Source organism: Tachyglossus aculeatus, chromosome 24, assembly GCF_015852505.1.
Source record: "Tachyglossus aculeatus isolate mTacAcu1 chromosome 24, mTacAcu1.pri, whole genome shotgun sequence".
NCBI classification, from domain to species: domain Eukaryota; kingdom Metazoa; phylum Chordata; class Mammalia; order Monotremata; family Tachyglossidae; genus Tachyglossus; species Tachyglossus aculeatus.
In genome coordinates this window covers 5,828,649-5,855,964 of record NC_052089.1, presented here as the reverse complement: position 1 = coordinate 5,855,964, position 27,316 = coordinate 5,828,649, and the positions used below count along the sequence as shown (strand labels likewise).

The following is a 27,316-nucleotide window of genomic DNA, read 5'->3' as shown; positions in this document are numbered from 1 at the left end:
TACCCAAAAAGAGGCACTTGGTGAACAATTTACAGCTTCCCAGGCTCCAGAGCCTGGGAGAGGAATGGGTTTTTCTTCTAATGAGAAATAAAACCAGGAGTATAGTCGACTTGGAGTGGTAATTTTGGGGCCAGTAATTTTCTTGATTACATCTTTCAGCTTAATCCTGCATTGGGTTTCTCCCAGTCACTCAGTCAATCACATTTATTGAGTTCCTATCACACACTAAGTTCTGAAAAATTATAATAAAGTTAGTTGCCACGATGCCTGCTCTCAGGAGTTTACAGTCTCGTGGTAGTGACAGACACTATAACAACTTACAGTTAGGAGGAAGAAGGAAAACTGGATTGGTATAGAAGGTGGTGCTAAATTATTAAGGTTTGTAAAATATGCCTGCCCTTCCTGACTTAAAGGATGATTTGAGTCTGAGCCACTGATGCCTTGGCCAGTTGCTCTCTCTTTCTCCCACTGTCCTGCCCAGTGACAACTCTTCACAAAAATAGAATGCTTGTGGACAGCTGAGGGTGTCACCAGGGGAGGCAGGATGGGGGAATGGCAGCAGCAAGAGCAGATGTCCTATGAGTTCCACTACTGCCACACGTCATGTCCTGGAGTGGGACAGGGGAGGAGATCTGGGGGGAGACACTCAAGCCCCACACTTGGATTTCCCCTTTCTCCCCACAGTGGACACTGTGTGGTGGTGGGACTCTTAGGAAATGGGCTGTCACTGACTCCTCCCTAGTCTGCCCCACTCTGCCCTTTTCCGAGAGCCACTTCCACACCCAGACACCAGGACGGACAATCAGACTCAGGGCTAATAGAAAGATTGATGGGAGGGCCAGGGAGGCAAAGGCATCGGCACTTGTGTTCTAGAAATCAGTTGGGGTGGGGAAAGGGAACTCCTGAAAACCAACAGGTCTCCCTCACTGGGCTAGTTGCTCTGGGACCCTGCACACTTCTGGAGACAACCCTGGACACACAGACACTCGAAGAAGGCCTGGAGGAGCCCCCATGGTCTCCAAACCTCCCACCCTAGGGCCACACACACACCAACGAGTAGTGAAAAATAGAAACCCACAGATATCCACCTGACTTTGGGCATTTAGTATTCATAAATTGTCAAAATATTTGCTTTTGATTTCTGAAAAATCTCATGCCTTCAAAGCCTAATCTCCTAATTCCTATCGATTCAATGAATCACATAACAAAGTTTTACAAAATCGATGATGATGATGATGATGATTGTCGTATTTGTTAAGCACTTACTGTGTGTTAAGTGCTTACTTTGTGTCAAGTGCTGTTCTAAACACTGACATAAATGCAAGTTATTCATTGTGTGCCCACTGGGTGCAGAGCACTGCACTAAACACTTGGAAGCATATAACAGAGGCAAAATATACGATTCCCATCCTTATCCCACCATAACTGGGGGATAGCCTTATGCAAAATATTTACAACAATGGAAGAGCAAGAATGAGGTTATAATAGGTAATAACAAATGTATGAAAGACGAAATAGGTGAATAAATGAGTAGCATAACAATATATACAGCTGGTATATGTACCAATACATAATAATAATAAAAATAATGACATTTATTAAGAACTTACTATGTGCAAAACACTGTTCTAAGCACTGAGGGGATACAAGGTGATCAGGTTGTCCCACAGGGGGCTCACAGTCTTCATCCCCATTTTACAGATGAGGTAACTGAGGCACAGAGAAGTGAAGTGACTTGCCCAAAGTCACACAGCTGACAATTGGCAGAGCTGGGATTTGAACCCAAGACCTCTGACTCCAAAGCCCGTGCTCTTTCCACTGAGCCACGCTGCTTCTCTAATACATACATAACATGAACGAGGGTACTTATAAACACATAAGTGCTCAGGGCATCTATTTGGTTGATTTGCTTGGTTCAGTCAATCAGTTAATGATATTGAATGCTTCATTTGTGCAGAACACTGTACTAAGCTCTTGGAAGAGAAGATGTGATCCCTGCCCTTAAGAACTTTCAGTTTAGCAAGCAAAACAGATGTTAAAATGAATTACAAGCAAGGGAAGCAATCAAGTGTAAGGTTGCATAAAATGGGGTAAGAGCCTAAGTACTTAAGAGGTGGGATAAAACACGTGGCTCAGTGGAAAGAGCATGGGCTTTGGAGTCAGAGGTCGTGGGTCCAAATCCTGGCTCCGCAATTGTCAGCTGTGTGACTTTGGGCAAGTCACTTAACTTCTCTATTCCTCAGTTTCCTAATCTGTAAAATGGGGATTAAGACTGTGAGCCCCACATGGGACAACTTGATCACCCTGTATCTCCCCCAGCACTTAGAACAATGCTTTGCACATAGTAAGTGCTTAACAAATACCATCATTATTATTTCAACACCCATATGGATATCCCTGGTGACTCCTCTACCACCCACCTTCTATCTCTCCTTGACGCTGCCAACCTCTTGTTCCACCCCACCTCGCCCACTCACCAGCTTGGTCACACCCTCGACCACATCATCTCCTACCGCTGCAGTGTCTCCACCCTCACCAACTCTGAAATCCCTCTCTCTGATCATAATCTTTTCACCTGCCTTCTCACTCACACATCTTTCCCCTGTAAATCTATATTACTCCTTCACAGAGATCTCCGCTTTCTTGACCCCATCCATCTTTCAGCTAGCTCTCTTCCTCCCTTCAAGGCCCTGCTGAGAGCTCACCTCCTCCAGGAGGCCTTCCCAGACTGAGCCCCTTCTTTCCTCTCCCCCTCGTCCCCCTCTCCATCCCCCCGTCTTACCTCCTTCCCTTCCCCACAGCACCTGTATATATGTATATATGGTTGTACATATTTATTACTCTATTTATTTATTTATTTATTTATTTTACTTGTACATTTCTATCCTACTTATTTTATTTTGTTGGTATGTTTGGTTCTGTTTTCTGTCTCCCCCTTTTAGACTGTGAGCCCACTGTTGGGTAGGGACTGTCTCTATGTGATGCCAATTTGTACTTCCCAAGCGCTTAGTACAGTGCTCTGCACATAGTAAGCGCTCAATAAATACGATTGATTGATTGATTGATTTCTGAGCACTTCACACCCCAACTAGCCTCCCTTTCCTCTCTACCCAATCTTAATGATCAGATTATTGCTCTCAACTCTACCCTCTCTACTCAGCTAGACTAGCTCACTCCCCTTTCCCTTTGCTGCTCTCGTACCACTAACCCACAGCCCTGGATCACTGCCACTGTCTGCCTCCTTTGCTCTTATGCTCGAGCTGCTGAACGCTGCTGGCAAAAATCTAAACACCATGCCAACCTCGTTCACTTCAAGTTTATCCTTTCCTGCCTTAACTCAGCCCACTCCTCTACCAGACAAAAGTATTCCTCCTCCCTTACTGACACCCATGCCCATCATCCCCATCAGCTCTTCCATACATTCAACTCCCTTCTCAGGCCCCCGGTTCCTCCTCCTCCTCCTTCCCTCGCCCCCAGCGATCTGGCCTTCTACTTCATTAATAAAATTAAATCTATCAGGTCTGAGCTCTCCAAAGTCACTCCCCCCTGACCTCTTCTCCAACCCCCCAGCTCTCAATGCTCTCTGCTACTCTCCCATCCTTCCCAGCAGTATTCTCAGAGGAGATCTCCTCTCTCCTCTCAAGTGCTACCCTGTTCACCTGTGCTTCTGACCCCATTCCCTCTCATCTTATGAAATCTCTCACTCCATCCCTTCTCCCCTCCTTAATTTCCATATTCAACTGCTCACTCTCCACTGGTTCCTTTCCCTCTGCCTTCAAACATGCCCACGTCTCTCCCATCCTAAAAAAAACCCTCTCTTGACCCCACCTCACCTTCTAGTTATGGCTCTATCTCCCTCCTACCATTCATTTCCAAACTCCTTGAATGAGTCATCTACACGTGCTGCCTCAAATTCCTCAATGACAACTCTCTCCTCGACCCCCTCCAATCTGGCTTTTGTCCCCTACATTCCACGGAAACTGCCCTCTCAAAGGTCACCAATGACCTCCTGCTTGCCAAATCCAATGGCTTATACTTTATCCTAATCCTCCTCGACCTCTCAGCTGCCTTTGAAACTGTGGACCACCCCCTTCTCCTCAACACGCTATCCAACCTTGGCTTCACTGACTCTGTCCTCTCCTGGTTCTCCTCTTATCTCTCCGGCCATTCATTCTCAGTTTCTTTTGTGGGCTCCTCCTCCCCCTCCCATCCCATTACTGTAGGGGTTCCTCAAGGGTCACTTCTTGGTCCCCTTCTGTTCTCAATCTACACTCACTTCCTTGGTGAACTCATTCACTCCCATGGCTTCAACTATCATTTCTATGCTGATGACACCCAAATCTACATCTCTGCCCCTGCTCTCTCTCCCTCCCTCCAGGCTCGCATCTCCTCCTGCCTTCAAGACATCTCCATCTGGATGGCTGCCCGCCATCTAAAACTCAACATGTCCAAGACTGAACTCCTTGTCTTCCCTCCCAAACCCTGACCTCTCCCTGACTTTCCCAACACTGTTGACAGCACTACCATCCTTCACATCTCACAAGCCCATAACCTTGGTGTCATCCTCTACTCCGCTCTCTCGTTCACCCCTCACATCCAATCCGTCACCAAAACCTGCCGGTCTCACCTCCACAACATTGCCAAGATCTGCCCTTTCCTCTCCATCCAAACTACTACCCTGCTTGTTCAAGCTCTCATCCTATCCGGATTACTGCATCAGCCTCCTCTCCCATCTCCCATCCTCCTGTCTCTCCCCACTTCAATCCATACTTCACGCTGCTGCCCAGATCGTCTTTGTCCAGAAACACTCTGGGTATGTTACTTCCCTCCTCAAAAATCTCCAGTGGCCACCAATCAACCTACACATCAGGCAAAAACTCCTCACCCTCGGCTTCAAGGCTCTCCATCACCTCGCCTCCTCCTAGCTTGCCTCCCTTCTCTCCTACAGCCCAGCCCGCACCCTCCATTCCTCTGCTGCTAATCTCCTCACTGTGCCTCGTTCTCACCTGTCCCACCGTCGACTCCAGGCCCACATCATCCCCCTGGCCTGGAATGCCCTCCCTCCGCACATCCGCCAAGCTAGCTCTCTCCCTCCCTTCAAAGCCCTACTGAGAGCTCACCTCCTCCAGGAGGCCTTCCCAGACTGAACCCCCTCCTTCCTCTTCCCCTCCTCCCTCTCCCCACCCCCCCGCCTTACCTCCTTCCCCTCCCCACAGCACCTGTATATATGTATATATGTTTGTACATCTTTATTACTCTATTTATTTATTTATTTATTTTACTTGTACATATCTATTCTATTTATTTTATTTTGTTAGTATGTTTGGTTTTGTTCTCTGTCTCCCCCTTTTAGACTGTGAGCCCACTGTTGGGTAGGGACTGTCTCTATATGTTGCCAATTTGTACTTTCCAAGCACTTAGTACAGTGCTCTCAACATATAGTAAGCGCTCAATAAATACGATTGATGATGATGACAAGCATCTCTCTCTCTCTCTCTCTCTCTCTCTCTCTCTCTCTCACACACACACTCACACACACACACACTCACATAAACACCCCTAGTCTAGAGTCCTGCATTAGCTAGTAATCTCTCTTAGGATGTCTAGCTCAGCATGAAGCAGAGCTCTGGAACTGTGGGTCTTGTTTAGGTTGGGTGAGGCTCAGGCCCTAGCTCTTAAGGAGGAGCTGAAGTGTTAGAGCTCCCACCAACATACCATTTGAATTGAGGAGATAAAGATGAGGCCAAGACCTAACCCTCTCCCTACTTTTCATCATTGATGTCATGTGATTTGCAAATATGATTGTGAAGAGAAGACTAGTGGCCCAGTTTTAGTTTGAGCCATACCACTTTTGGGATGTGACCCCACCCCCACAACATTTATGTACATATCTTTAAATTATATATTATATATTACTTGTTCATATAAAATGTCTATCTCTTCCAATAGACTGTAAGATTGTCATGGGCAAGGAACATGCCCGTTAATTCTGTTGCCTCATACTTGCATAAGTGCTTAGTACAGTGTCCTGAACATAGTAAGTGCTTAATAAATACCATTGATTGTTGATTAATTGGACCCTGTATATGAGCCTATGGTCAACATGATGCTTTTACTCAAAATGTATGTCTATGGTTGCTTGAGACACTCTGAAGGCCTTATAGAGTATGTTCACTCTGGCCTGGGTGTCTGGATTGATGCCTGAATGGGTAAATTCCGGGGTTGGTATTTTTAGCTTAGTTGAGACCCCAAATGGGGGTTTTATTACATTTAGTTTTGGACACAGTGTCAAGTTCTCTTTTCCCACTAGCCTGTTGCTGACGCTTTCAACTTCCTTCATGCTGCTATTTAATTATAACAAAAATAATAATAATAATTGTGGTATTTGGTATTATTATGGTATTTGGTAAGTACTTACTGTGTACTAAGCACTGTACTAAGAGCTGGAGTAGTTACATAAAGCCATTGAGTTGGACACAGTCCCTGTCTCAGGTGGGGCTCACAGTTTCAATCCCCATTTTACAGATGAGGCAGCTGAGGCACAGATAAGTGAAGGGACTTGCCCGAGGTCACACAGCAGACATGTGGCAGAGCCGGGATTAAAATCCAGCATCTTCTGGCACCCAGGCCTGTGTTCTATACACTGTGCAATACTGCTCATTACACTCTATTAAGGTTTTGGTTTGGAGAGAAGTGAATTGTGTCCTAGTCAGCTATTTTCTTGCTGTCATGGAAATGACACCATCTCTGTGCATAAAGCTGAAGATAAAAGTCAGTGGGGATGAGAAGGTGGACAAAGAAAGCTCCTCTCGTATGGTGCATGTGGAGAAATAAATCAGGAGACTTCCTGGTCCCTCTGGAATTTGCTCCTGGAATTTGTTTCTGGCAGCAGAAAGTGGAAGTCAATTGCTCAATTGAGGCCATCCGATTATTTGGGTGCAACCCACAGCAGAATAATCGAATAATGAAAAAAAGGTATTTTTCATACATTTCATTAGGTTTGTAATACAGTGCTCTGCGGGCAGCAAGCACTCTGTAAATACTTGAATGACTGGATTACTTGTCTGGATGCCTTCAGTTTGCAGCCATCCATTATCAGCAGTCTCATTTTGTTTAAAAGGAATGGCCACAGAAAGAGTGGGATGCAGCATGGCATAGTGGAGACAGCACAGGTCTGAGAGTCAGATGACCTGGGTTCTAATCCCCTGTATGCCACTTATCTCCCTCCTCATATCCTACAGACAATGACTCTCCCCTCCACACCACCTTCAGAGCCTTACTGAAGGCACATCTCCTCCAAGAGGCCTTTTCTGACTAAGCCCTCCTTTCCTCTTCTCCCACTCCCTTCTGCATTGCCCTGACTTGCTTCCTTTATTCATCCCCATTCCCAGCTCCATAGCACGTGTATGTAATTTATTTGTTTATATTAATGTCTATTTCTCTCTCTAGATTGTAAACTCTTTATGGGGAGGGTATGTATCTGTTATATATGTTATATTGCACTCTCCAACCCTTAGGACAGTGTTCTGCACATACTGAGAACCTAATAAATATGACTGACTGACTGAATGCTGTGTGACCTTTGGCAAGTCACATAACATCTAGGCCTCAGTTTCCTCATCGGTAAAATAAGGTTTAAGTCCTACTCCTTCCTGATTGGACCATGAGCCTCATGTGGGTCAGGGACTGTATTCAGCCTGATTACCTTACATTAACCCCAGGACTTAATAAATTGCTTATATCTACCCCAGTGCTTAGTGCAGTATCTGGCATATAGTAAGCACTTAACAAATACCATTATTATTATTATTAATAATAATAATAAAGAGATGAGGGGTGGCGTGGGGTCAGAGCACTCAGGTCAGGCCACAGAATGATATTGGCCCTACCTCAATGGTGGCTGTAGCAACTTTTTCATCTTTTCATTCATATATAATTTTTTCCTTTCCTTTCCTTTCCCTTTTCCTTCCCTCCCCTTCCTTTCCCCTCTCCCTTCCCTACCCCTCTCCCCTTCCCTCCCGTTACCTCCCTTCTCCTTCCTCCCCCTCCCCTCCCTCCAGAGAAGCTTAATGGAAAGAGCATGGGCTTGGGAGTCAGAAGTCATGGGTTCTAATCCTGGCTTCACCACTTGTCAGCTGGGTGATTTTGGACAAGACACTTAACTTCTCTGTGCCTCAGTTACCTCATCTGGAAAATGGGGATTAAGACTATGAACCCCACTTGGGACAACCTGATAACCTTGTATCTCCCCCAGTAGTTAGAACAGTGCTTGGCACATAGGAGGTGTTTAAACAAATACCATTGTTATCATTATTATTGTTATTATATTCCCTTCCCTCCCCACTTCCCTTCCCTCCCTCTCTTCCCTTCCCTCCCTCTCTTCCCTTCCCTCCCTCTCTTCCCTTCCCTCCCTCTCTTCCCTTCCTCCCATTCCCTTCCTTCTCTATCCTCCCCCTCCCCTCCCTCCACCTCTCTCACTCTCCCCTCCGTTCCCTTTCCCTCCCTTTCTCCTTCCTCTCCTCTCCTCCCTTGCCTTCCTCCCTCCCCCTCCCTTAACCCCCCACCTTCCCCCTCCCTTCCCCCTCCACCCTTCCTCCCTCCCCACCTTCACCTGTACTCTGAGACTGGTGACCCGACTCATCCAGGACCTCTGCTATGGGTGCCAGAGGATCGATGGAGTCAGGTAAAATGAGAGTTTACGGTCTATAACCAAGGTCCCGTGCAAAAAATGGCAAAGCCAGATCTGAAGCTATCCCATGAGCACCATTATAGGCCATGCTGATCATCAAGTAGTAAGGCAGACTTGCAGGCATTCAAGTCTTGGAATGAAGTCAGCCTATCAGCTCAGCTTCTCTGGGTGGCTCAGGTGAGGAAAATGGGTGACAGTAAGATGCATGGACAGCTGCTGTTCAGTGAACTGAAATGTAGTGACCAAATCAAGGGCAACTGAAGGGCACCATGGCTTAGTGGGGAGAGCATGGGTCTGGGAGTTCAAATCCCAACTCTGCCAGTTAATAATAATAATAATGGCATTTATTAAGTGCTTACTATGTGCAAAGCACCATTCTAAGTGCTGGGGAGGTTACAAAGTGATCAGGTTGTCCCACGGGGGACTCACAGTCTCAATCCCCATTTTACAGATGAGGTAACTGAGGCACAGAGAAGTTAAGTGACTTGCCCAAATTGTCACACAGCTGACAATTGACAGAGGTGGGATTTGAACCCGTGACCTCTGACTCAAAAGCCCATGCTCTTTCCACTGAGCCATGCAGTTGCCTGTTATGTGCCCTTGGGCAAATCACTTAACTTCTCTGTACCTCCATTTCCTCATCTGTAAAATGGGTATTCAATGCCTGTTCTCCCTCCTATTTAGACTGTGACCCACATGGGATATGGACTGCATCCAAGCTGATTAGTACAGTGCTCCACACACGGTAAGCACTCAATAAATATGATTGAATGAATATCCAACCCAGTGCATAATAAACACTTAACAAATACCACATACACATACCATACACATATAAGGACCATATCCACTTGAAAATCTTGTATCTATCCCAGTTTCTTGGAACAGTACTTGACACATAGTAAGTGCTTAGCAAATGCCATAAGTAAGAATAATAATAAATATTTTAAGGATGAAGTCAAGTCATTCAGGACACCTCCTCCCAAGTATCAACTTGGAGCTTTTGTACCACTTCAATGCTTCTGAATATATACAAATAGTTGTCCTTTGTATCTGAAGGAGGTACCCCTGACCTAAGAGTGCGTGTGGGTGGCTGAAGAGGCCAATGCAGGAGCCAAAGTCCCAGTCACATTATGCACACCAAAAAGTTGTCCCTTGCTGTGATGTGCTTTATATTTGCAGCACCTGTTCAGAGAAAATTTTGGTACATATCTAGTTGTATACTACTCTACTATTTTTTTAATGGTATGTATTAAGTGCTTACTATGTGCCAGGCACTGAACTAAGCACTAGAGTAAGTACAAACTGATCAGGTTGGACATAGTACATGCCCCACATGGGGCTTACAGTATTAGTACCCATTTTACAGATGAGGTAACTAAGGCACAGAGAAGTGAAGTGACTTGTCCCAGGCCACACAGCAGACAAGTAGTGGAGTCAGGATTAGAACCCAGGTCCTTCTGATTCCCAGGCCTGTGCCCTTTCCCCTAGGACTTGTCTATTGATCTGGTTCTCTTCTTCCTCCTATCTGTAATTAATTTTGTGTCTGTCTCCCATTTGATTGTAATCAGTCACATTTATTGAGTGCAGAGTATTATACTAAGTGCTTGGGAGAGTACAGTGTAATAGAGTTGATAGATATGCTCCCTGCCCGCAAGTGTTTTACAGTCGAGATTATAATCTCCTTGTTCATTCATTCATTCAATCATATTTATTGAGTACTTACTTCGCACAGAGCACTATATAGCCACTTGGGAAAATACAATATAACAATAAACAGACACATTCCCTCCTCACAGCAAGCTTACACTCTAGAGACGGAGATGGGCATTAATATAAATAAATAAATAAACTATAGAATATGTACATCAGTGCTGTGGGGCTGGAGGTTGAGGCAGGGTGGGGAATGAATGAAGGGAGCAAGTCAGGACAATGCAGAAGGAAGAAGGGATCATTTCTTCTATCGGATTCTCCCAAGCTCTTAATACAGTGCTCTGCATGCAGTAGGTGATTAATAAATACTATTGACTGAGAAAAGGCTTAGAGAAAGCAACCTCACAGTTAAATGTTGGAAGCCTTTTGTAGCAGACAGATTAATTTAGTGGACAGCAATCAAGACAGGAAGAGCTCTTTCCAAGACAAAGTTTCAAGAGGATGGTGAGATTAAAAGGCAAAAATAACTCCAGATGCTGCCAAGAGTAAACACCAATACAACAAGGACCAAAGGGCAGTGGTGGGTTTGGTATTGTCAGTCTCAGCATAGGACTTTACAGTTGTGCAAGCCCAGATTGGCACTGTACTTTATTTCTTCGGCCATAACAGCTCTCATATTTTCTCTGTCTGGACAGAAAGAGACTGCTCAAGGCCCCAGACTCCAGCTACAATGAAGATGCAACTTAGGCTCTCTGACTAATATTTCTTTATCTTATAAAAATGTCCTCTTCATTTTCCAGTTCCAAATAAATATTCACATTTACTGAGCGCACACCATGAGCAGAGCACTGCATTAAGCGCCTGGGGAGTACAATGCAACAGTGTTTGCAAATCTGATCCCTGTCCTCAAAGAGCTTATAGTCTATACTTCGAGTGGGTGGTAGTTATCAGAGGTCCCAGTTTCACTGTGTCCAATGGTATGGTCGTTGGTCCTCCTCAGCTTTCCTCTGAATTTCATGGCTGCTGATTGAATTCATTCAGTTGATTGAATGCTGAATTCAGCTCCCAGACCCTGAAGTGAACAGGGTGGATCAGATTTACCCTAATCCACATTGGGATTTGCTTCTCCCAAGGCCCAGCAACAAGGTAGAACCTGGAAGAGAGCATTTGGACACTTTTAAAAGAATCATGCAATCGGATTAATCCCAGATGTTTGTCCCCACCCTATTTTGCCCCAATTTAAAACACACTAAGCAGATGAGGCTTTAGCCATTTTCATCAACGCACTCAGGGCTGAAGTGAACCAATGACTGAGATGGAAGTGAAACATGCCAGTCATTGATCGCCCAAGTTTTGCCCTGAGTCATTGTAGATTGGAAATGGAATAAGCACCATTTGAAATGGATTTGAATTTTAGGAGGGAACTGGGACTGTGGCTTTGGCTTTCCAAGTGAGATCATTCACCCATACCACAGTTCCTGAGCTCTGAAGTTTTGGAGTTTTTACTGCACCCATTTTTATCTAAACTCCCTAGTCAGGAAAGCCACTGGAAAGAGATGGTCTCTGGAGCATCCCTGGGCCCTGAATACTTGAGGCTGGCTAAAGGGGCTCAACTACATTTGCGTTTTCCCAAATTGATCCGTTGGCCTTCACTCACTGCCATTGCTGTTCCACCTCCATCATGCCCTGGAGCTCTAGCTGTTGGAGTCAGCACTGGGGCAATGACCACAGAATCAATCCATCAGTCAATCAAAGGTATTTACTGAGCACTTACAGTGTGCAGAGCACCGTACTTTGTACTTGAAAGAGTACAGTACAACAGAACTGGGGAGTTCAGCTGGGTGAGTTGATAGGGGCAGTCATGTGAGGGTCAGCCTCAGGGGTTGGTTTGGAAATGGGGCTGTGCCATCCCAACCCTCCTCATCTGTCTCTTAGGCCCCTGTCCACTTCTACCTTTGGAAGACTAACCCCCCAGGAGCATCTTGGGGAAAGGCTATTTCGAGAAGGCTTACCCAGAGCCAAGAATGGTCCTGTCTCTCATTCCAAGATTTTTGCCTCCAAAAGCAATAGCCCAAGAGTCCCAGGTGGATGAACAGAAGGGCAGCAAAACAGATCCCGATCTCTACCAAATATCCTGTAGCAAACAGAAATATAAGATGGTGTCTTCCACTTGGAGCTGGGGACCACCTTTCCCCAGCAGAGCCCAGAGAAAAACAAACTGCCAATGGGAGGAAAAGTGCCATGGATCAAGGTTACAGTGGAGTTGGGGGTGGGGACTGGTGAAACCAGGACGATTGGTGTAAACATGGCATGGATGGTGGGACCAAAGGTCTGAACACAGAAGCAGGTCTGGACCTGGAAGAGGGAAAGGAGCATTGCTTGGGGAGAAGATAGGGATAGTAGTGTCTGGGAGTGAGAGCGAAAGGGACTAAGACTGTGGCTTTGGCTTTCCAGATGAGATGGCTCCCCATACCACAGTTCTTGAGCCCTAAAGTTTCAGAGGAAGCATGTCATTCTGAGCCCAGAGGTCATATGAGGGTCTTCGTCACCCATATCCCCTGAGGTCTCCCCAGGACCCTTCTGAGACTCTGTGACTCTGCATCAGACTCCCCCACCCTGGCCCTGGAGGTACCTTTTCGGTTGTGGAGAGGTGGCAGTGGCAGCTCTATCTCCATGTTGAGAGCCGGGTGGTGGATCACACAGGTGGCTGGTTTCTCTGGGGGAGGCCAGGAGGGGCTGTGAGTGAAGTTGCTGATGACGGTCACCATCTGATTTGAGTGCCAGATGTGATGCAGCTGCAGGCCCCCGTGGTAGCCATGTGGCAGGTCCCAGGTAATCTCCGGGGCCGGCTTCCCCATTGCCAGGCAGCTCACCTCCAGCATCTCGCTCTCTTTCTCATCTCCCACCTGGGGAAGGGACTTGATCTCCACCTGAGGCTCAGATATGGCTGTCCAACAAAAACAGAAAATCCCTGGTCAATGACAACCGTCCTCAGGAATCTAGGTCAAGAAGACTGGAGAAGGAGCTCTTTCTAGCAGCAGAGCCCCTTTGCTGCTCTAGAGAGAGGAGAGGTCAGGAAGTAGGGTTTTTCAGCCCACTCCACCTGGGTAAGGTTTGGAAACTGTCCCATACCCCAAGTTTTGTGCAGTGGCTCCTGTGGGGATAGAGGTACTTCCTGATTTCCTTTGTTCATTTAGCAACTACTCAGACAGACTTGAGCTTGGGGGACCCTGCCCACCCCGAGTCAATCTGCTCCTCTGCATCCCCCTAGACAGGCCTGCTGGGTTCTCTGGGCAGTCAGAACCCCTGGACCCCTCACTCTCTCCAGGCAGTCAGACCCATTCATCATTGGTATTTGTATTTGCTGCAAAAAACATTAGGACCCAAATTCTCTACCATTGGAGGGGCACTTGAGAATTTGAGGCCTCAGTAGATGGCTTTACCATCTCAGGACTAATAATGATAATTGTGATATTTGTTAAAGGCTTAATCTAACAGCAACCCTGCCCCAGTGGGCTCAAAGTCTAAAGAGGGAGGGAGAAAGGGTATCTTATCCCTGTTATGCACATGAGGAAATGGAGACTCAGAGAACAGAAGAGTCTTGCCCAAGGCCCCATGGCAGGCAAAGGGCAGAGCTGGAATTAGAGCCCAGGTCTGGACTCCCAGTCCTGTGCTCTTTTAACTAGACCACACAGTCTCTCATCTAAGCTCTCTAGATTTGAATTTTGCCCCTGAGTATTTGAGAAGCAATGTGGCCTAGTGGAAAGAGCATGGGCCTGGGAATCAGAGGACCTGGGTTCTAATCCAGGCTCTGCCCTGTACTTGCTGTGTGTCTTTGTCACACACTTTGTCAGTTAATTTCTCTGGGCCTCTGATACCTCATCTGTAAAATGGGGATTAAGACTCTGAGCCCCATGGGGGACCTAGACTGTATCCAACCTGATTAGTTTGTTTCTACCTCAGCACTTAGTACAGTGCCTGGAACATAGTAAGTGCTTAACAAATACCATAAAAAATATTTTGAAATCATGGATCTACCTAGTTGGTAGAGGACACCTCTAATGAATCAAGGTCCCTTTGCCTTTTAACATTTACTACCAAGATGTTCTACCAACTCTGTGACTTCTCAAAGTCAATGGGCACATTCTCTGCTGCCCCGCACATTGCCCCCACCTCCCCCTGGCCCACTCAGTCACTGATCCAGACTCTGGGTAGTTCCAGAAAACAACTTCACCACAGAGGCAAATTTATGACATTTGACCCAGCGGGGAAACTTGTAAGAAAACCCCTGAGAATCCATTTCAAAGTTGTTGTTTTTTTAAAAGCAGAAGTTCCAACTCAATCCCTGTGGGTCTGCAGCTAACCGGGGGGAGGGTCAGGCTGGGCCACTGATGAACAGGCTGCTGTCTTCCCAGAGAAAATTCAGCCCAATCATTGTGTGGGTCCCCTCCGCCTCCTGGAAGAACTCCTGGCCTTGAGCAGCTCCTTCCTCCCTATCCAGTATGTCCCATTTAGAGCCTGAGGAGAAGGCAGGGGGAAACTCCTGCAAGAGGGTGTAGCTGTGAAACCACTCATATGGAACATATCTCTGTAAGACAGAATGAGAAATCAAAAGTGGTTTCCAGAAACACAAGTGCTCTTGTTAACAGTGTCTTTCTCTACTGTTAACACCAACTTGTCCCCAAAATGGCTCCTTCTCTCATCAGGGAAGTCCCTCATCTAGTTTTATACTGGACACTGTGGTTTTCAGCTGGTCTTCCCCAGTCTGAGCCTTTCCCCAGTCTGAGCCATCTTTATGCCTGAATATCTTTATTTTAGGCACCCAATCTCCTGCCCACTGCCAGGCCCCTAGGCTCCTCACTGAGTCCCACAGCTCAAAAGTAGTGTCCTTTTTCACATTGCCGAAGAGTGATTGTCTGTGTGCTTTTAGGTAAACTCTCTAGATCCTGGTAAAGGTCAGCAAAGGGGCATCTGGCATGTCCCGGGATCACCAGTGACCACACCACCTCTCATGCCCTGGGGCCCGTTAGAGATTCTGTCCTTCTATTGGAAGAATCACTCCAACTTCAAAGCTTTATTGAAGGCTCTTCTACTCCATGAGGCCTTCCTGACTAAGCCTTTCTTTCCTCTTCTCACACTCCCTTTTGCATCACCCTGACTTGTTCCCTTAATTCATTCTCTCTCCCAGCCCCGCAGCACTTTATGTAGCTGTAATTTATTTATTTATATTAAGATCCGTCTCCCTTGCTAGACTGTAAGCTCACTGTGGGCAGGGAATGTGTCAGTACTGTACTCTCCCAAGCACTTAGTACTGCACACAGTAAGCACTCAATAAATATGGTTGACTGACTGACTGAGGAAGCCCGCACAGAGCAGAGTAGAGGGCAGATGAGGGAGCAATTGATCAATCGATCTATCAATAAATCAATCAGTGGTATTTATTGAGCACTGTACTAAACATTTGAGAGAGTACAATCAACAGCAGAGTTCCCTGCCCACAGTGAGCTCACAGTTTAGTAGAGGGCCACCTCCAGAAAAGCCTCTTTCTTAGCTGTCTTCCACCCTTCTCTGGAATCATAAAGATTCCTGTCTCAGATTCTCTCCTCCTGTGTCATCTCCTTCTCAACCCTCTGTTCCAATTATTCTCCCACTAGAATGGAATCCCAAGGTGAAGTGTGAGCCTAGTCTTTCCAGACCTCTCTCCACTCTCTCACTCTACAGCCCATGGCATTTCCTACCAAGTAGGCAAGGAGTCCAGTGGGAAGAGCACTGCGCTAAGTGGTTATGAGAGTACGAGAGTGTTGGTAGACATAATCCCTGCTTTGCAAGGAATTTGCAATCCTGAGAAAAAGCAGACATGGAAATAAATTACAAGTAGGGGAAGACACTGTGTTAGATGTGTACATAAATGCTATGGAGAGAGAAGGTGGGATGAGAAAATAGAGTGGGGAAATGAGGGATTAGTCAGACAAGGCTTCCAGGAAGAGATGTGATTTTAGTAGGGTTTTTTCATTTTTTATGATGGCATTTATTAAGCACTTACTATGTGCAAAACACTGTTCTAAACACTGGGGAGGTTACAAGGATATCAGGTTGTCCCACGGGGGAGTCACAGTCTTAATCCTCATTTTACAGATGAGGGAATTGAGGCACAGAGAAGTTAAGTGACTTACCCAAAGTCACACAGCTGACAATTGGCAGAGCCAGGATTCAAACTCATGACCCCTGACTCCAAAGCCCGTGCTCTTTCCACTGAGCCACGCTGCTTCCCTAGAAGCAGGTTTCATGCTGCTTTCAAGCTTTTCATGCTGCTTTGAAGATGGGAAGAGCAGTGGTCTGCTGGATGTTAGGGGGGAAAGACTTCCAAGTAAGAGGGAGGACTTGAGCAAGAGGTTGATTGTGAAAGAGAAGAGATCGAGGTAAAATGAGGTAAGTGGGTATTAGAGGAGCTAAGATTTCAGGTTGGGTTATAGTGGAAGAGGAGTGGGGATAATTAGGGGGGAGAGAGGAATGACTATCTTCAAATCAATGGTGAAGAGTTTCTGCTTGATGTGGAGATAGATTGGTAACTATCGGTGGTTTTTGAGGAGCAGGGAGACAAGTGGAAAATGATGTATTAGAAAAATGATCCTGGCAAGAAAATGAAGTGTAGATTGGATGGGGAGAAGCTTGAGGTGGAAGGTCAGTGAGAAGGCTGATGCAGTAGTCAAGATGGGAAATGACAAATGGTTGGACAGAGGTGAGAGGTGGAAGTTTGGATGGAGTGGAAGGAGTGGATTTTGGGGATGCTATGCAGATAGAACTAACAATATTGATGACTGACTGAATACGTAAGTTGAAAGAGAGAGATAAGTCAAGAATGATGCCAAAGTTATAGGCTTATGAGACAGGGAAGATGGTGATATTGCCAACAGTAATGGGAAATATAGGAGGAGTGGACTTGGGAGTGAAGATGAGAAATTCAGTTTTGGACATGCTGTGTTGGAGGAGCTGGTGGGACATGTGGAAGAGAGATGTCCTGGAAACAGGAGGAGATGTAAAATTGCAGAGAAGGAGAGAGATCAGGGCTGGACAGGTAGATTTGGGAATAATTCACTTAAAGATGGTATTTGAGGCCTGGAGTAGATTCATTCATTCACTCATTCATTCATTCATTCATTCATTCATTCCATCGTATTTATTGAGTGCTTACAGCGTGCAGAGCACTGTACTAAGCACTTGAGAAATACAAGTGGATGAGTCCCCCAAAGGAGTGAATGTAAATTGAGACTAGAAGGAGACAAAAAACTGATCCTTGCAGGACCCCCACAATTAGGGCGAGTGTGGCAGAGGAGAAGTCCATGAAAAAAGGAGCAGCCAGAGAAGTAGATGGAGAACCAGGGACAAAATGTAGAGAAGGAGTGTGGCCTAATGGAAAGAACACACATCTAGGAGTCAGAGGACCTGGATTTTAATCCCAACTCTGCCACTTGCCTGCTGTGTGACCTCAGGCAAGACATTAGCTTCTCTGTACCTCAGTTTTTTCAACTGTATAATGAGGATTCAATACCTGTTCTCCCTCCTAGTTAGGCTGTGAGCCCCATGTGGGACACAGACAGTGTCCAACCTCATTACCTTATATATATATCCCAGCACTTAGTAGAGTGTTTGGCACATAGTAAATGCTTAGCAAACACCACAGTTATCATTATTTACTGTATCACAGAAATCAGGAGAAGGGGGAGTTTGTAGTGTCAAAGGCTGCTGAGGGGCCAAGGAAGATTCAGACAGAGAATAGTCCATTTGATTTGGCACGAAGCAGGTGATTGGTGACCTCGGGGAGAGCAATTTCAGTAGAGTTGAGCTGGTGGAAGCCATACTGAGGGGATGGAGGAGGGAGTTAGAGGAGAGGAAGGGGATAAAATGGGAGTAAACACATTGAAGAGTTTGGATGGGAGTGTTAGGAGGGAGATGGGGTGATAGTTGGAAGATGCAATGGGAATGAGGGAGGATCTTTTTAGGAGAGGAAATAGGTGAGCATGTGTTAAGGCAGAGGTAAAGGAGCCAATCTACAGTGAGTGATTGATGGTGGCAGTCAGAGAAGGGGTTGGAAGTACAAGGGGAAGGGCTAGATTTACAGAGGAGGTGAGAGCTCTCCTTTTCAGAGACAGCTAGGAAGGACGAGAGAATGGACTGTGGGGGTAGCAGGGGCTGAGAAGGTGAGATTTTGGGGGAGTTAATGCCTAATGGTTTCAATTTTAATGAATTAAATGGCAAGATCATTGTGAGCAAGAGATGGAGGAGGCAGAGGAGTCACTAAGGGTGGAGAAGTATAGTTGTCAGGTGGAGGAGAGGGCAGAGTTATAGCAGGTAAGGATGAGTTTGAGATGGATGAGGTCAACTTGATACCTGGATTTCCTCCAGCAACACTCCACCAAGTGGGTACATGAACTAAGGTCCTGCTATGAAGTTCCATGCCCGCAGTCACAAAGCCCCAGTAAGGAATTACAACAGTTTTAGAGTAGTCTGGGAGAAGTAAAGACTCTCCCCAGAAAAATGTTCTGAGTTTCTGTGGCTTCAGATGAACTTTATTCAATCGTTCAATCATATTCTCCAAACTTCTCCAAATTGGTGCCTATGATGCTATGTCACTGTTCCTGGAAAAACACAGGCGCCATCACACACATCTCATTTGCAGGGGCCATCAGTGGCCATCCTACCTAGATCCCTTAAACTTCTCTGGCCACAGAGTGTTTCCGAGATGACTTGGAGACAATTCTAAAGGGCTTCTCAGTTGTCTTGTTCTGACAGAGAATGAAATGGGTACAACAGCCCATCATGGGCACCCTAACTCAAAGCACGACCTGGCTGGTTGTACTGGTTAGTCAATCAACCGATAGTATTGAATCTCCATTTTACAGATGAGGAAACTGAGATACAGAGATTATGAGCTGCCCAAGATCACAAAATCCATCAATTAATCAGTGGTTTTCATTGAGCTCAAATGTGTCCAGAGCATTGTACAAAGCACAAATTGTACAAATTCAATAGAGAAGGTAGACATGATCCCTGCCCTCAAGAAGCTAGTGGGGGTAGACAGACCTATTCCTGGGGCTTGAGAGGTGCCTGCCTGCTCCCTCACAGCCCTTGTTCCTCTAGGCCACTGCCCTGGGATTCAGGGTTGAGGCAGGAGTGAGGCCTGTTCTTGGGGAGGAGGAGATCCGTGCCAGATTTGGACATCTACATCAGGGCTCTGGCCCCCTGAACCGAATGCAGTCTGAGAGCCATCGCCAATTCCATCATTCTACTCTGAGATAAGAGATACTCCTAAACAGCAACAACTTGGATATTCCTCACAATGAGTGTGCAACTTGATCTCTACCACCTTATCACAGGGATCTGGGTGTTGAGGGAAGGGGGAGGGGCAGCGAGGAATCCAGGAGAGTGACACAGTAGCCCTGAGGGATTTTTCTTACTGGAAACACCCTACAAGGCCCAAATGGGCTTAAGTCCCAACTAAAAACCCCACAGGGTGAGTGTGGTGCCAAAGGGAAATGCTTTCCTGAGTCAAAGGACTAGAAGAGTGTCTGTTCCCGAGAACCTGGGGAAACACATCCTCCTGCTGACTAAGCATTGTCCCCCTCCCCATCTCGCCTCTCCTGGAGTCTCTAGCTGTCTTTGGACATCTAGCAGGCCACTGATTTAAATCCAATCTTCAAATCCATGTAAAATCACAACTCTGCTGGAAGGCTTCCCTCATTAATCTCTCATCTCCCCACCCTATTTCACACCCTGCATCCCCACATCAGACTTCAGCACTCAGTGTCACCTAAGAACTAAGTACTTATGTGCATATCATTTAACTGTTGCTTCTCTTAGGTTTAATTTATTACCTCTGTCCCCTACTAGATCATAAGCTCCTTGAAGGCAGGGAACATTCGATCATATTCTCCCAATGTACAGTGCTCTCTACAGAATTATCATTTAATAAATTTGAGTGCTTGACTGGAGCTGGGGCTGGCCAGAAAGGATCTGGAAGAAGGTCCTCAGAACCCTGGTAGCAACCATCAATTAGTTTGACCTAGTGGAAAGAACATGTGTCTGGGAACCAGAGGAGCTGGGTCTGATACTTGCCTGCTCTGTTAACATTGGCGTCACCTCACTTTTCTGTGCCTCTGTTTCCTCATCTGTAAAATGGGGATTCAGCACCTTCTCCTCCTCATATTGTGACCCCCTCGTTGGTAAGGGACTGTGTCCAATCTGCGTATGCCATACCTACTTCAGTGTTTACAGCTTAACAGATTCCCACATTATTATAACATTTCACAGGCTCTAGCAATCGCTAGGTCAGAATCCCAGAGAGGAAAGGGTTCAGGACCCAACGTTAAGATGCACCCAGGGTTTGGAATTTTTTGAAATGAGGTAGACTTGTCCCCAAGAGATTCAGCCAGTCAAGGGAGTTTTTACAGCATGGCCTCTCCCTGGGCAGAGCATCTTACCATGTATCTTCAAGCACATCCTCCCCTCGACGGGGCTGCTGGGGAAGACATTGAAGATGCACTTGTAGCAGCCCTCATCCTCCAGGGAGGCAGAATGGAGCGTGAGGGCTGAGGAATCCCGCCCTTCTGTCCCCAGGCTGGCACGGCTGAGGTAGCGGCCCATCAGCCTGGGGCCGTGTCTTCGGCTGGTGGTGGCTATGTTTTCTGAGGTCTTGCCACTCTCTCTCTGCCATGTGACCTGCAGCACATCTTTGTCCTGTGATAGCTGGCAGTGCAGAGTCACATTTCCCCCCACTGTGGCACTCAGCTCTTTTCTGTGGATCACCTCCATGGAACCTGCAGGGAAAAATGGAAAAACCAATCAATCAAAGATATTGATTGAGTGCTAACTGCATACAGCATGCTGTCCTAAGTGTCTGGGAGATACAATACAAAGGAGGTGGCAAACATGATAATCCCTACCCTCAAGAAGTTTTCAATCTAGTGGAGGGAGGAAGGGCAGGGGGACAATATTAAAATAAAGTACAGGTGAAGAAAGCAAGAGAATAGAAGGATATATAGACATGTAGTGCTGTGTGGCAATGAAGCACACGCTGAATCCAGCTTTCCCACTATTCTCAGCCACTGGATTCTCTACAGAGAATCATTACTTCACATCCTCATCCTCCAAGCAAGCACTGCACCCAATCTGCCTGAGCAAAGGAAATTCTGTCCAGAGAGTCTGGCAATTGTGAGAGAGAGGAAGGGACCAATAGCTTTTTCCATTGCTTCTTCCAGCCATACAACTTTGGAAATATTTTCTCTGAGGATGATCTCTGGGGTGATGCTTGCTGAGAAACCAGGAGGCTCCATTCCCTCCAAAGCTAGTTTTCCTTGAGCTACAGCAACAGAGCAGCAGCAGAGTCTATCTGAGCAGCATGTCATAGTGGATAGAGCATGGGCCTGAGAGCCAAAAGGTCATGGGTTCTAAATCTTAGTACAGCGCCTGGCACATAGTAAGCATTTAACAAATACCATAATTATTATTAATCCTGGCTCTGCTATTTGTCTGCTGGGTGACCTTGGGCAAGTCACTTCACTTCTTAGGGCCTCAGTTTCCTCAGCTACAAAATGGGGATTGACACTGTGAGTCCAACCTGTGCTTATATCCACCCTGGTGCTTAGTACAGTGTCTGGCACATAGTTAGCACTTAACAACTACCGTAATTATTACTATTATTATCATCTGCTGCTTCTTCCTCTTTTTCCTTCTTCTCCTCCTCCTCCTTCCACCACTACCAAAAGGTGGTAGGAACATGAGGGGAACAAGGCTGGTAGCCACAAGCATTCCTTGTGCAGCGTGGTTGTGTGGAAAGAGCACGGGCTTTGGAGTCCGAGGTCATGGGTTCAAATCCCGGTTCTGCCACTTGTCAGCTATGTGATTTTGGGCAAGTCAGTTAACTTTTCTGGGCCTCAGTTCCCTCATCTGTAAAATGGGGATTAAGACTGTGAGCCCCCTGTGGGACAACCTCATCACCTTGTAACCTCCCCAGCACTTAGAACAGTGTTTTGCACATAGTAAGTGCTTAATAAATGCCATTATTATTATTATTGTTATTCTGGATCAGAGAGTTTGGAAACTCCTCAAGGTCGCAAAGCTAGCAGTCTTTGGAAGGCCAAATGACTCCACTTAGATTAAAACATATTTTGGATATATCATCCAGAGAAGGCACTAATGCTAGGAAAGGGCCAGGGAAAACAAGGGGGCAGATCAGCAGTTAGATGGATAGAAACCACAACAACAGTATGGTAGGACGTTCTGGAGAAAATATATCTATAAAGTCTCTATGAATCAAAAATGACTTGGCACTTTAATAATCATCATCATCATCATAATAATAAAATTTAGTTCCCATTAAAAATGATTGTGCGTGCCATGAAGGTTAGAGACTGCACCCAGACTGATGACTGAATCTACCCCAAAGCTTAATGCTTAATAAATTCCATAATGATTCTAGTTCCAATCCAGTCTCTTTCTCTCTCTGCTGGAGCTCAGTGTTTCGTCTCGAAATAGTAAACTGTATTAGTGCCTCCTCCCTCTGTCTAGAATACAGATCTCTCACTGCATGTAGAAACTCCACCTTTTTTCCCACTCCCTGAAGACTCTTTCATGCCGAGGGGCCTTTCTCCCTACCCTGGAACTAGTGTTCTCCCTCCTCAGCCCCCCATTCAAGCTAAGATTCTTCATCTCATTTCCTCTTTATCCTTGTTGAACCTCACAGACACCTCTCCTCTGCTTAACTCTGTCTGGCTCAGGCTGTCTTTGTTCCAACACTGTCTCCCACCTCCTCGGGCTCCCCAGGATAGCCTCATGACCCAAGCATCTTAACTCCTAGGGGAGGAGAATCCAGCCTGCCTGCTTGCCACAGCAGGCCAAAACCTACCTTCCACTGTGCTCCAGGCAGCCAAGATGAAGATAGAAGCCCACCGCATTGCAACAGGGAGTTGGATCCTAGCCACTAGGCAAGATATATGTATTATACAATCTTCCTCATTTTAGAGTTCCACCCACTGACATCCAGCAGGCCACTGTTTATGCCTTGTCATATGATAGTTGTGAAAGCCCGCAACCTTGGTGTCATCCTCGACTCTGCTCTCTCGTTCACTCCTCCCATCCAATCCGTCACCAACACCTGCCAGTCTCAGCTCCACAACATTGCCAAGATCTGCCCTTTCCTCTCCATCCAAACCACTACCGTGTTCGTTCAAGCTCTCATCCTATTCCATCTGGATAACTGCATCAGCCTCTTCTCCGATTGCCCATCCTCCTGTCTCTCCCCACTTCAATCCATACTTCATGCCGCTGCCTGGATCGTCTTTGTCCAGAAACGCTCTGGGCATGTTACTCCCCTCCTCAAAAATCTCCAGTGGCTACCAATCAACCTACACATCAGGCAAAAACTCCTCACCCTTGGCTTCAAGGCTCTCCATCACCTCACCCCCTCCTACCTCACCTCCCTTCTCTCCTTCTACAGCCCAGCCTGTACCCTCCGCTCCTCTGCCACTAATCTCCTCACTGTGCCTCATTCTTACCTGTCCCGCCGTTGACACCCAGCCTACATCATCTCCCTGGCCTGGAATGCCCTCCCTCTTGATCGATTTCATGAAACTTGGGCAGGCTCCCGGTCCTGGTGAAGAAGTAGGTGTGGTAAGTAAGAAGGGGCAAAGGAGTCAAAGAGGGTCTGTGGGAGAAGGGGAAGTGGGCTGAGGTCTGCAGTTGGGGAGTACAACAGAGTTGGTAGACAATCCCTGCCCATTCCTGATGAACTTACAGTCTTTTGGGGAGACGAACATTAAAATATATTGCAGATAGGGGAAGCATTAGGGTATAAGGATATGTGTATAAGTGTTGTGGGGTTGTGGGGTGGGTTGAGTTATCAAATATGAAGTACGATTGAATGAATGAAGCATGTGGGGATGCAGACTTCAGTGTATCTCTGCTAATGGACTGCTGCTATAACAAAGAGAAACATAATGTAAACCCAGTACCAGAGGGAGTTAGCAAGAGCACAGCCAGATTAAAAGAGCTTTAGAGGGTATTTTAGCTTCTTTTGCACAAGACTTCTTAATTTTTACTCTTTAAAGTGGGAGGCAGGCAAACCCCACCATTTATGTTCCACAGGCCTTTGGTTCTAAAACTTATAAAACAACTAGTTTTGCTAATCCCTGCCATTGATATTCATCAGTTCTGGGAACTATGGGAGTGCTGGACATATCTTCCTAAGTGGTCATGATGCCCCTCCCCTTCTAAATCAGTCAGTCAATCAGTGGTATTTATTGAGTGTTTCTCACATGAGGCTTACAGTATAAATTGGAAGGAGGATGGTTTATAATAATGGTAATAATAATTATGGTATTTGTTAAGCACGTACTATGCACCAGGCACTGTACTAAGCACTGGGGTAGATACAAGCAAATGGGGTCAGACACAGTTCCTGTCCCAAGTGGGGCTCACAGTCTCAATCCCCATTTAGTAATGGGGGTTACAGATGAGTTACCTCTGGCTCTGTAAATGAGGTAACTGAAGCAAAGAGAAGTAAAGTGACTTGCCCAAGGTCATACAGCAGACAGGTGGCAGAGCCAGAATTAGAACTCATGGCCTCTGACTTCCAGGCCCATGCTCTATCCACTATGCTATGCTGTTTCCCTATTTAATCACCCTCTTAATCCCCATTTTACAGTTAAGGTAACTGAGTCATAAAGAAGTTAACTGACTTGCTTAAGGTCACACTGCAAGCAATTGGCAGAGCCGGGATTAGACTCCCAGGCCCCTTTTCTTTCCACTAGGCCACACTGCTTCTGTTATTGCTGAAACCAATATCTTTCAATAAACCAAGAGATTGCTTGAGGAATCTAGTGGATCTTACTAATTCAGAGTGATGCATACTTGAGAGTGGAAATGGGCATCAGAATCACCTCACTGATGTGACTCAAGAAAACCAAATGCCCCTTAGTTGACTCAGTAGCAACAGGCATATGATACATCACATGCATGAACTCAGTGACATCATACAGAAATTTTTTCAGAAATCTGCTGAAGTACTTGTGTGGCCCCTGGAAGCAGGGTGAATGTGCTTGCTCTCCAGTCATTTAGTTTCCCTTTCAGTTAGTCTGTCAACTGTATTTATTGAGGGCTTACTGTGTGCAGAGCACTGTACGAACCTCTTGGGAGAGTACAATATAACTATATAACAGTCAAATTCCCTGTACACAACGAGTTTACAGTCTAGAAGGGGAGTAAGACATTGATATAAAAAATAAATTATAGATAAATGCATAAGGTCTGTGGAGCTGGAAGGGGGATGAATAAAGAGAGCAAGTTAAGGCAATGAAGAAGGGAGTGGGAGAAGAGGAAAGGATGGCTTAGTCAGGAAAGGCCTCTTAAAGGAGATGCACTTTCAATAAGTGTTGGATATGAAGAGGGAGGGCATTTCAGGCCAGAGGCAGGATATGGGTGAGTGGTTGGCAGTGAGATAGATGTGACTGAGGTACAGTGAAAAGGTTACCATTAGAGGAGTGAAACGTGTAGGTTTTCATTCTTTATGAGCAATGTGGATGTGTACACAGCTGCCAAGGCTGTGGGAGGCTGGGACATAGAATCACCAGACAGGAATCAGATCAGCTGGCAACCAACCAAAGTCAGAAGAACCATCATCTTCCCTGTGCCTCCGCAGCTGACCGAGGGGTGCAGAACTAACTTTGAAGCCTGATGCCTCTCATGGCTTTGGGAGCCATATCCAAGCATCATGGGACTGCGGTAGTGAGCTGCTGAGTCGATCTGCAAGTCTACAAACATTGAACTCCAAAAGAATGCTTTCCACAGCTGTGAATGACCATTGTATATGGACTCTCATGTGAAAAATTCGACATCCAGCCTTGATAAGTGACCAGGAAATCACGGTGAACTGAGGAGCTTTGTGTGTTTTTTCAACCCTGAATCAGAAGCTGGAGTCTTAACTGGGAAGGGGCAATTTCTAACCACCCTTGAGCAGTTAGGTGAAATGACATGAATGACCACAAAGTGTCAGGGGACACCTATATGTGTCTTGGCTCTAATCCAGCACCTTGGCACAAAACATGTGCTTAACAAATACAACAAGTAGCAGCAGAAGCCACAGCAGTAGGAGTGTTTGTTAAGCTTCTGCTTGGCTCAATGCACTGAACTAGGTACTTAACAAGTATAGAATACCCAAGTGACCCATTCTCTCTCCACAAGATCTTGATCTTATACTCTGAGGCACGATAAACAAATATATTTACAAGTCATCAAAATAAATAATTTGAGTGTAGATAAACATACTAACAACAAAAATAATATTCTTGGCTTCACCCACTTTAATCAGTACAACCTATCCCCTCTGCACTACCAGTTAGCACTGGATTTCTTCCCATCCCCCTGAGCTGGAGCTGGCTATGTTTATCTTAAGGTCTATGTCTATGTCTAGGCTAGAAATGCCTGAAGGGGTGGTGCTTTAATCACTTTTTCTGAAATTCTACTGCATGAGATTTTGTTAAATTGGTAAAAGAGGTATATAAGCAAGTCAAATACAAACTATATGGGAAACACCATGGAGTAATGGATAGAGCATAGGCCTGGGACTTAGAAGGGTGTGGGTTCTAATCCCAGCTCTGCCACATGTCTGCTGTATGACCTTGGACAAGTCACTTAACTCCTCTGAGCCTCAGTTGCCTCATCTGCAAAATGGGAATGAAGACTGTGAGCTCCATGTGAGACATGGACTGTGTCCAACCTAATTTGCTTGTATCCACCCCAGCAGTTAGCACACAGTAAGGGCTTAACAAATATCAGAATTTTTATTAATATTATTATGCTCCCAATCAGTCTGCATCTTTCCACATTGACATCCAAGCCTTTAGGTTGGCTTCATCCCTCTGATCTTCTTGGGCCACCTTTTTGTCAGTAGTAGAAGGAGGAATAGCAGAAGGAGAGAAAAAA

At 46.0% G+C, this 27,316-nt stretch overlaps 1 protein-coding gene across 1 annotated transcript; it reads right to left on the bottom strand.

The window, feature by feature from the left end:
- Window positions 1-11,431: 11,431 nt before the first annotated feature.
- On the bottom strand, window positions 11,432-23,316 carry LOC119945273 (OX-2 membrane glycoprotein-like). Its single transcript, XM_038766387.1, has 5 exons — window positions 23,244-23,316; window positions 20,821-21,156; window positions 12,975-13,289; window positions 12,355-12,476; window positions 11,432-11,495 (listed from the first exon to the last, which is right to left on the bottom strand). Exons 1-5 carry the CDS (start codon window positions 23,290-23,292, stop codon window positions 11,445-11,447), a joined length of 873 nt encoding a protein of 290 aa, XP_038622315.1. The 5' UTR covers window positions 23,293-23,316; the 3' UTR covers window positions 11,432-11,444.
- Window positions 23,317-27,316: the final 4,000 nt, after the last annotated feature.